Source organism: Spinacia oleracea, chromosome 4 (genome assembly GCF_020520425.1).
Source record: "Spinacia oleracea cultivar Varoflay chromosome 4, BTI_SOV_V1, whole genome shotgun sequence".
Lineage (NCBI taxonomy): Eukaryota > Viridiplantae > Streptophyta > Magnoliopsida > Caryophyllales > Amaranthaceae > Spinacia > Spinacia oleracea.
The window spans coordinates 183,673,779-183,685,497 of NC_079490.1; the positions used below are offsets into that span (position 1 = coordinate 183,673,779).

Consider the following 11,719-nt stretch of genomic DNA (forward strand, 5'->3'; position numbering starts at 1 on the left):
TGGACAAATAAGGAAAGATTTGAAAAACATTAACATTGAAAGAGGACTAACATTCAAGAACGGAGGCAGTACTATGTATGAGGAGTACAATTGTATTGGTAAATTTCTTACAACACGTACTATTATAGAAGATGAAAGTTAATCGGGGCACCAAATTGAGGTCGAAGAGTTCCAACGGCAGAAGGTGCATGCGCATACGTGGGAGAAAGCTCAAAAGAAAAGTGTTGCAGAATTAAAGCTAACACCAATTTGGCTTCATACATGGCAAAATTGGACCCAATGCATATTCTTGGTCCCCATCCAAATGAGAAAAATGACATGTTCCCTTTACTTGCTTTAATGATTCCCTCATTAAACCTTTCTGGGTTGAATTCCTTAGCATCATTGCCCCAAAGTTCTTCATCTTGATGGACTAGGAGTATTGGAAGATTCACTAACACACCGCTGGGCAAGAACACTTCTCCGATTTTTATATCCTTAGTAACTGTGCGATTTAATTCAGACACCGGGGGATATAGTCTAAGAACCTCTTGTAGAATCATGTTTACCTATAAAACCCAAACATTTAAGGTATTAGTTAGACCTGGTTATCGGGCGGGGCGGGGCGGGTCAGGGTCGGTGCGGGTCAAAAGAGGGTCGGATATTGAAAGGGTCATTTTTAGCGGGTCGATAATGGGCGGGTCAGAAGCGGGTCAATAGTGGGCGGGTCAATAAACGAGCAATGAAAAATGAAAAACAAAAGAGCCATGTGCAAGTACAAGTAAATACAAAGCTATACACGTAATTTTTTGTATCATTACTATTTTAATTTTCAAAATAATTGTAGTATAAGTTTGACCCTATAATGACCCTGTCCAATAAAGGTCCTGTCCAATAAGAGCCCTGCCCAATAAAAGCCCTATTAACTTGACCCTAACCCTATCCAATAACCAGGTCTAGTATTAGTCGATGTTTTGCAACATTGTCAAAAAAATCCAGAATACGTATCTATGGCATAGGTTAAAAAACCGTATATCTAAACAAACAAATATGGTTGCACTTACCGTTTTTAGATGATTTAGTTGATGAAAATCTGGAATTACATTTCCAAACGTGTTTAAAACCTCTTCTCGTGCCCGTTGTTGCCAATTTTGATGCTTTGCCAACAAAATTAGTGTCCATACAAGCAATGTAGACGTAGTTTCTTGCCCTGCTAAGTAGAATATCTTGCACTCATCAATAACTTCTTCAAGATTCAACTTAGTATAACTTTGCTTCTTATTCTCATGTCCAATCTCTTCCAAACATGAATCCAATAGTAAACCCAATAAGTCATCCTTCAGCTTTTCCTCTTCCTTTATTGCTTTCTTCCTCTTCTGGATAATATCTTTTAATAGATTGCGTATTTCTTTATCAATCTTTGTCATCCTCTTATTTTCCCTAGTTGGGACAAACCTAGAGTAAAAATCGTCAAAAACAAATCATTCTTATCCATGTACTACCCAGAGGCATTGCTCGGACACAAATAATAGTTAAAAGTTTAAAACTAAACATATTTTGTTCACTTTTTTGGGTGAAAAGACAAAAGGCAGTGGTTGTTCATTAGTTAGGGTTCCAAAGCTTTTGCTACACACATATGAACAATAGGAGTTCATGCCTCCAATTTTTTTAAAATAGATTCAAATGAATAACAGATTTAAATACACGTGATGCATGTTTCACATTTAAAAAAAATGTACAGTTGCAACCAGTAGCGGATACAACTTACACCAAGGGTATGCTGTATGTTTTACAAAAATGAAGCAGCTTTAGACTAAATAAATCAAGGTCGTAAGTTGGCAATTTGAGAGTGGTTAAGTACGGTAATGTGCTTATTACACCCATTTTCCAACACTACTTTTTATCCCTTCTTCGTTTACTTCTACCAGGCCAGGCAATTTTGGTTCTAGTTTAACTTATTTGTGTAACAAACAACATACTTTGAAATTAAGAAAGAAAATTCCTTCTAATTTTGTAATTCCTTCTAATTTTATAGGTTTATCTTTTGGAATTATTTTTGATAATTTTAATTCAAAAAATGATATAAACGTTAGAAAGAAAAAGATAATACATCTCATAAAAAAGGGTCGGTTAAGAATATATAAATAGATTTAAGTTATATTCTACATAATTTTGTATACCCTATATATAAATTCTGGATACGCCACTGATTACAATTCTTTACTTGAAATGAATCAATGATAGTGGTTCATATGCAAAATAAGAACTTAAAAGATACTTCGTAGTTGTTTTAAAAAATGGAAGTATAAGTAGTTGTTGACAAAAATACGAAGTATAGACTTGCCTCCATCCAGGAATATAAACCGAATTTATGAGTGGCATGGCAACCATGATTTGCTCAGTTATAAGCTCGAATATTCTTTTCCCTTCTTCATAACTGCTTCCAAATGCGGCTCTAGAAATTACATCTGCTGATAGATTTTGCAAATACGACCACACTTCTATCTCACAAGAACCCGTTTTTGACGTCTTTTTTTCCCATTCTTTGATCATAGCAGAAGAGCTTGCCCAAAATGCATGATGCATTAGCTGCAATGAATCAATCAAATTGCTATCTCTATTATAAAATGGAACGCCTGAGGTGCTAGACTTTTTGGTATCCCCTTAAAAATTACCTATACTACCCTTATCCATTACAAACTCATGGAGTGTATTCATTAGACAATTATATCATATTATGGGATTGAAAGTTTGGAACACTCTAAATATTTCAATATCCCAATTAATTCCAAAATGGGTAGAAAAAAAGAAGTATATTATTATAACTTTAACCACTTCCCCAATCACACAATCTATACTATATATTAAAAGGCGTCTATATAAAAGTATACGTGACACGTGGCGCTCTGCTTATGGGTCGTTCGTTCCATGTAATCTTCTTATACGTAAAAAAAAATGTCAACAATGATTTGCATAAGATTTGAACCCTGACCTTGAATTTAAACAATACTATAAGTAAATGTGGATGTTATTAATGTAGTAACCCGGGGAACCGTATGGGCCTAAAAACTAGTTCACTATTAAAAAAAAGTTATTAAGAAAATGTATACTTACTAATTAAAACTTCACTAATGTAAACTTACTAATTAGAGAACGATGGAAAGCTCAGTTGGTTAGAGTTTCCATCCAGATTTCAGGTGATCCTGGGATCGATTCTCATCCCCGCTCTTGTGGCTTATTTGCACCAAAAACTAATTTAAACTTTAATACCCGACTTATATGTTTTAGTTATTTTTTATATACCGTACAAGTTTTTTTTTCCCCCCACTTCCATCCGACCTGATCATTGGCCGGGTCAGACTTTGGCCAAAAAAGGCATGTTCCGGGCGAAATCCTCAGGCCGAAATCTATGCAAAACCCCCTATTTTGGGTCATTTCTGGGTAAAATGCATAACTATAAATTAAATTTTGTGATGTTCAATATCCCAAAACAATCCAAAAAATTGGGCCAAGAGGGCCCAAAAAATAGTTACCAGCTCTCAAACATAGAGAAGCACTCCGTAAGTTTAAAAGAATTAGGAAAAAAAGTAACCTTAAGCTTGTCCATGTGGAATGCTGGGTTGAGGAGCTTTCTACGTTTGGCCCAATGATGGCCTTCTACTTGAACCAAACCAGTGGCTACCTGTTTAAAGTAGGGGTTTGACTGTGGCTTCTGAAATTCGTTTATTTTCATAAACACGTTTCTTATCAACTCTGGTTCCGCAATCGTCACCAATGGCACCGGACCGTTCCATACGAAGCTTTTTTTACCTGTATACATATATACTTTATGCTATACCAAGTACAAAATATTGGATATACTCATATACTATACCAAGGACCAAAAGTTACATAATTAACACGTTTGGGTAAACGATTTAATTAAGAGTGAGCTTGTCTTGATCTAGTAGTTAGAACTTATATATGTTGAGGGGTCTTTGGGGACGAATTCTTTTTTTCAAAGACTTTACATGACTTATTGAATCAAAACCATCGCTGAAGGCAAGTGATACACAACGTACATTTAGTGGCCTGGTGATATATATACGACGTACATTTTTGTATTAATTTATTAGTGTTTTTTTATTTTTTTTATTTTATTTTAATCTTGGGACATTTTCACCCACCTGTCCCTCGTCTCCGCCACTATTTCCAGGGAATCCTAGCTAGATAGAACAGGTTTGATATGTTACATATCTAAGATTTAATACGAAATAAATAAATTGACAACGAACATAATTAGTTCGTGTACTAAGTATAAGTGATCGAGTTTAGAAAGTTTTAATCTGTATAACTGATGGATAGCTAAGATGGTAAAGGATCTAATTCGAATATTCTTGTTAGTCTCGAGTTCAATCCCCACTACGATAATATATACTATTAGCAACTTTTGAGCATAAAAAAATAGAAATAAAAAAACGAACCGTATTTGTTGAGAGTGTGATGAAAGAAAGGCAGAACACGAGAGAGATGATGATTTGATAAAAATGGCAAAGGCTTAGATCGGGCCTCAAGCAACATCCGTTCTCTATCTTTGGTATCTCCATAGAGTAGCCTGTAAGGGTTACCTTGAAAACCTTGTTGTCTAAGACACCTCTCTAATCTCTTTGGGTTCAACCATAACCACTTGAATATACTCCATAACAACTTCACCACCAAAACACATGCTAAATAAATTGCTATAGTTATGCCTTTTACTTCCATTTTTTCACTTTAGTTATTGTAATGTGGATACAACTAATAATATATATGACCGAATGTTCGTTATTGGGTTTGAACTTGTGGATGGATAAAATACGTGGAACATAGCATACGGAAGGATATTTGGTGGCTATCAGCAGATTTTGGATGTACGTAAGTTAAGTGTAGCCTTAAAATTGAATTTAGTGTCGAATACGAACAAAATAATATAAAAACAAAATATGTTAACGAACACATACAACGCCTGGCTATGAATAGCTTATCGCCCCTTCCACTAATTCTCCTCGTATCCAATTCACTCGGAAATCAAAAGGTCTTGCGCGTACAAGGTGTACAATAAATTTATTGTACACCAAGATAACTTTTATCCATTTTTTTGTAACTTTAACTTAGTTTTGATTAACTTTTATATTAGTAAAAAAAATTAATAGATAAACATTCAATGATTAATTTTATACATTATTAGTGATTTTGAAAAAATAAGTTTTATTGAAATGAAAAAATTTATCACTAAAAAATAGATAACTTTTACATATATAAGCTTACTTTTACGTATTTTGAGTTAACTTTTACTCCGGCGTACAATATTTATTGTACAACCCTTGTAAATAAGAATTTGTGCTCGCAAATTATACCGTGAACCGTCACACTCGATCACTAGTAAGTAGTTAGGGTGCAAATGAGTAGATAGGTAAGTGAACTATTTACTTTGTATGAATAATTACCCTCGATAGGTTAAAGATTGTTCAAAACCCAACTCGTTCATTAAACAATTAAACATGCCCAAACAAAAGTTTAAGGCTTGTTTAGAGAACATACATCTATTTTCACAAAGTTATATACTCTCTCTCTGTTCTCAAATATTAATTAGTCTTTTTTGGAATATTGGCACTATTCACAATTGAAGAGAATCTTCTATTTTCTTTCCAATACGTATTTCAAAACATATTCATATGAGATTTTATTTTGTTCGTCTTAATGTGTAGTTTAACAATATCAAATTTTTATATTTTTCTAATATACGTATTTTGATATATTTATGTTTAAATATTAAGTTGAAACGAGTTGAAAGGTCAACACAAAACCAATATTTAAGAATGGAGGGAGTACGTAGTATTTGCCAACTAGAAACTCACCGTTTAAAACTTGTACACCCTCCGTTTCTGAAAGTTTTTCACGCTTTTCGTTTTAGTCATTTCTGAAAATTATTTACATTATACTTTACTCCATTTTTGGCATTTCAATTTTATATTGATACTTTCATTTGACCTACCACAAAATACAACTTTAATGTTTTATTATGCAAGTCCACCATAACTTAATTACCCAATTAAATATTTTAATATTAATTTTCACACACTTATATTGTTGGATAATTTATACTCATTTTCCTAACGTTAACCCCCACTATCACATGTTCATTAAAGTTTCTTAATTAGTGTGCAAATAGTAAGTGTAAAGACCTTTTGAGAACAAAAATAGTATAAGAAATAAAATAAATGCTACAGAATACTAATGTGCATAATTAATGGCATTTCACATAATTAAATGGGCAACAATTTTAATAAAAAATATTTCTTCAAAATCATTAATAATATATAAAATTAGTTATTTAACCGTTTAAAATGTTTATCTATTAACCTTTTTTGTTATAATATAAAAGTTAATCAAAACATAGTAAAAACAGTGGCGAAATCAGAAATATTTTATCGGGGGGGCCACATATACTAATTATATTACGTCTCAAATATCCAATTTTATGAAAAATATTATGGGTTCGCGATATTTATACCAAAATGAAATTTGTTTATCTAAGGTGACGATTTAAAGCTAACAATTACTTATAAAGTTTATAAAACTTATGTGTGCAAATCCATTTCTACGATAATAGTAAGAACTTTTTTTTTTGCGAAATGCATTTAATCAGTTGACATAACTTATTTTATAATATAGAAAATATGTTAAATTAAATAAAGCTTGTAAAAAAAGTAAAACAAGTCATTGTTAAGCAAATACATTAGAAATACTTCTTCGTATAATGAAGTAAAAACCTATATGCATAAAAAATAAAAACCTCTGTAGTAAGATGTTAAATTGCTGTAAAAAAAAGGATGTTAAATTGAGGAATTGAACTATGGAAGACACTTTAAAAATAAAGAAAAGAAAAAACATGGATAATAAATGACTGGGCATAGCCAGCTGTAGCAAGAAGTGATAAAAATAGGTAGAAAAGAGACCCAAAGAAGAATCGAACGTGAGCCGCATAATGGCTTTCATGCTCCAAAAACCAACTCAGCCAACTTGATTTTGTGAATATTATAGACATCATTTAGTTTATAATTTAAATCATAGGGGGGGCCTTGGCCACCCTTGGCCACCCCCTAGTTCCGCCCCTGAGTAAAAATTATCTTGGTGTACAATAAATTTATTGTACACCTTGTGCGCACAAGATCTTTTACCCTTTTTTTTTGTAAGAAGTTACTTTTGTTTTAACAACTCTTTTCTCTTGTCGTTTTAAATTATAAGCTACATCCATAAGACTGTACCGGTTTTTTTTACCATACACTAGTGAAGTGTACGTGCATATTGCACGTGATTCTTTTTTAATAAACAACAAATATTTTTGAGTAATATTGATATTATTTTTCACAAAAAGTAATATACTTACATATTTTAGGGGAAAAAAACTAAAAGAAAATGCATATCCCTCATATGAATTATTCATGAGATTAATCAAAACTTGACAATCAAGTACTCGATCCGTACATGATATTTTGGTAAAATAAAATTGTAAAACTTCAGCTTGAACTACAATCTACATGATGTTTCTCAATTCGAAGTTACTCGATTCATTTAAATTCTTTAACCGATAATTTCGCCAATTTTGACAATTATATTCGTTGAATCCACTCGTTATTTAAATGCTCCTAAATTATACAAATTGGGTATTCAACAACTATATTCATTTAAATATTTTGAATTATGTACATATATATCAGTGTACGATGTTATTTTATGCCACACAAACAAGAATAACGCAAAAGAATTATTGATCTGAAAATGTTTTCAACGTAAAGGAGTAAGTTAAATCGATCACGTACTCTTAATAATCATACTCTTACATCAAAACTAAAAAGAAACTAATTGTTAAAAGTAATATGGATTTGGCCATATACTCCGTACTTGTTACACCTGATAAGTTATTTGGGAAAATGAGTGTCTTAGAGAACCTTAGTACGTCAATGTAATATGGATTATTTGACCAATAAGTAATAGGCATCCAAAAAGCTCAGCATGGCATTACAATGAGGTTTTGAAGAATTGATAATGAGATAGATATTACAACAAGAACACCTTCATAACTTACTTTTGAAGCTTAATTAAATTAGGTCTTGAATTACATAAAGGTATGTGTTAACAAATAAATTTTCTAAATGCATGTAAACCTTCTTTGACTAAGTCTATGCGAATATATACGTACTACTTATACTATTTAAATCCTAATGTTTATTGTACATCATGGAGAAAACCGTTTGTCAAGGAGAAGGAGAGTGCATTCTACTTATAGTATAAATGAGGTTCCACGCCTAAAACTAATTGATTGTACGGAGTAGTAAAGAGTAACACATCTGCCTTATAAATTGGTATTTTCTCTCATATTTATCTAAAGTGGAATAATTTATCCGTAGGTACAAGTGAATTTAAACGACTCAAATTTATTATGGATAATTTGGTTTTGATGAGAGAACTTAAATACTACGTAGTACAATATGGAGTATAATCTTAGTGACATAGCAATGTGTAAATAATAAACCAAATAGGGCCAAAATGGGTAGAAAAAATGATGCAAAACTTATAAGAAGTTACGGCTTTTTGTTATAGAAGATAATATAATTACTTTTCCGTTTCAAAAAATTCACTTTTAGCGTTAGACACATATGGTGTTCTAACATTATATTTACAATGTTTGAATGAAACAATAATATATTTACATACTATTGTGTCTAATATTTAATTATAAGTCAATGTCATATATCAATTTTGACCACATGCGTAGGTATTTTACTAATTAGAAATGTCATCGAATTGGTTTAATTAAATTTTAATATTATTTTCAAAAATTATAATTAAAGATTATTATGATTAAAGTTATATCCGACAAACGTATTAGTTAAAGTGTTGCTATTTGCTAAAATAGAGAAGCTATAATATGAGGTGTGATACACTGCTTGTCCTCCAACCGATTTTTCGCCCATACTCAGGGATAAAATAGTATTTTTGCTTAATGTGTTAAAAATTCAAACAAATTACTAAATATCGGCAACAATGACAAAAATTAATTATATAACAATGACAGTATTCATACAAACAATGACAATATATATGCAATATTTTTACTCATTCATTTAATTAAGTAGTCCATTTTCTTTTTCTATTTCATTCCCTTTTTTGGGTAATATGATATATTTTAATATAAAAATAATAATATTTATATAATCATTGACAGTATATTGCAAGTTAGCAACACTTTTAGTCATTTATTTAAGGGATGTTGGGATGGGCCAACCTTTTTCATTTTTTTTTTCTTTTATTATTTTTGGGTGGATATGAGACGAAAATACTATAGAAAACAGCGGTATTTCACGCTCAATATAATATGCATGCAAACAATAAAAATTTATGAAAAATTGATATGTCAAAACAACAGAACAAAGTGAATGCACGAGGAGACGTATACCATTTTAAAACAAACTCTTAAAGGAATGTTTCAATCGACAGTTACGAAGTCGGTTGTCACATTAAGAATGACGTGTTAGGCGGGGTAAATAAATGAGGAAGTACAAATACATATCAGATATGTATGGGAAAATACATATAAGAACAAAAGAATTATTCCCTCCGTTCCGGAATATTTGACCTGTTTTTCTTATCGGGTCGTCCCTTAATACTTGACCTGTTTCTAAAAATGGAAATATTCTAACAATATTATATTATTTCTCACTCCACCCCTATTAACCCATCTATCTCATACTCCATACAAAAAGTAATTAAAAATTCAACCCCTACCCTCCCCCCAACCCCACCTCTTAACCCACCTCCCACTAATTACATTAAAATAATACCCCACTATCAACTACGTAGTACTACCTATTAAATTAAATAGTCAATTCAAGTCCCTTAAACTCTTTGCCGGTCAATTTCTATTTATTTTCCTATTATATAAACCTAGCTTTTATGTACGCGATACAAATTTATAATTTAAAAATGTACGTGGGTAATTTCTATTTATTTTCCAATTATATTTGATTAATTATTTTTTGCCCTTTATATTGATACTTTTTTCATAATTACAAACAGAGAAATAATCGAACTCTTGTAAGTCGTATATATTCCGTAGTCTATAGACTTCTATTCTTAATCGTTAGGCGAAGATATATATTTTTTGGATGTACTACTCGGTTCACCCTTAGGGCTAATCCGAATTCGGGGTAAGTTATGAGTGGATAGGTTCCCTCCCAATTGTTGTTATGGGGATCAAACACCGAATTTTCTTTACCAAGTTCAGTGTCAATCACCACTGAACTAAGAAACAATTGGTATTAGACGAAGATATCAGTGGTTGAATAGCACCATTTTTAATTTGAGCACAAATTTTAGGTATCAAACAATTGTATCATTTGTATGCACATAAAATCGTAGGCAAATTTGGCTGGTTAATATTTGATGACAATCATTCTTAGAAGGAGTGAAGATATGTATGGACTTGGTCCCTCCGATAGTGACCTAACCCAAAGATGAAATTTCCAGAAAACATCGGCATGCATGACACGTACGAAGAATCTGAGAACAGAAGAGTTCATTCTAAAGATATCTTTACGTCATCACATACGTCAAATTTTCATTTATCCGAAAGGATGATTAACGTCGAATGCCGAGTACTACTATATGTTACGGAGTACAAGTTTCTTACATTTATCTCCTAAACCGTGCATAAACTATGTTTTTCTTTGGTAATCGATTATTGGAAATTTCAGTTCTGGATTTTCATGAGCGTAATCGAATCTTTTAAATTAATCACTACTTGAATAAATTTTTATAGTGCAAATAAGAACAAAGGCATAACTGTTTGAATTGTGAATTGTGAATTGTATGTTTCACTTGGTTAATCATAAACAGCTATTACTCTATTAGTCATAATGTAATTACTTTTGATCGATTTTGAAGAAAGTATTTTGATAATGAAAATGCATTCAAATAAAAATAAGTTCAAACAATGATGAGAGAAAGAGTTTTCAATGACTACCAAATACTTCGTAATAGAGTGACTATAATTATGTTCAATCTCAGATTCTCAACCCTTAAATTTTATGTAGCAATTTTATTTGAAAAAAGTTTATTTAATAATTATCATCGGAGAAAAAAGAAAATAATTTATCAAATCCATGTAAAACACAATAATCAATAACACCCAAAATCAGAAATTCAAAAATTCAAAAGATCCACAAGAGTTATATATATGGAGCAATCTTATTTCTCAGTTTTGCTTTTTATAATCAACACCACCACAAGTGTAAAGTGTTGTTGGTTTCACTCTGTATTACTCTTAAGAGGATTGTAATAGAGGATTTAGATAACAACTGGTTAAATTTGTCAAACAAATTATTAGCATATCTGTTTTAGTGATTTTTTTTTTACGCATATAGCACACCCGGTTCACTGGAGCTTAGCTCCGACTACATCCGGATCCGACCCGTGTCGCACACCTGTTTTAGTGAGTTAGTGTCAAAGTTTGTGTCTGGTAAATCGAGAGAGCTGAGACGTAGCATAACAGCATTAGTAGTTTGATATAAATAGAGAAACTGAAATCAGGCAATTGGGTTTGTGCAGCAAGATGCTGCTGGAGCTTGATGCAGCAACATCCGCCATCCGCCATCCGCCAATGCGTAAATGTAACCAGATTTGAGAATAACATGATGGAGTATCAAGCTACAATGGCTGC

At 31.8% G+C, this 11,719-nt stretch overlaps 1 protein-coding gene across 1 annotated transcript; it reads right to left on the bottom strand.

Annotated features, from left to right (window-relative positions):
• On the bottom strand, positions 1-4,861 carry LOC110778549 (cytochrome P450 CYP72A219-like). Its single transcript, XM_021983100.2, has 5 exons — positions 4,443-4,861; positions 3,572-3,789; positions 2,324-2,568; positions 1,044-1,434; positions 1-548 (listed from the first exon to the last, which is right to left on the bottom strand). Exons 1-5 carry the CDS (start codon positions 4,720-4,722, stop codon positions 123-125), a joined length of 1,560 nt encoding a protein of 519 aa, XP_021838792.1. The 5' UTR covers positions 4,723-4,861; the 3' UTR covers positions 1-122.
• Positions 4,862-11,719: the final 6,858 nt, after the last annotated feature.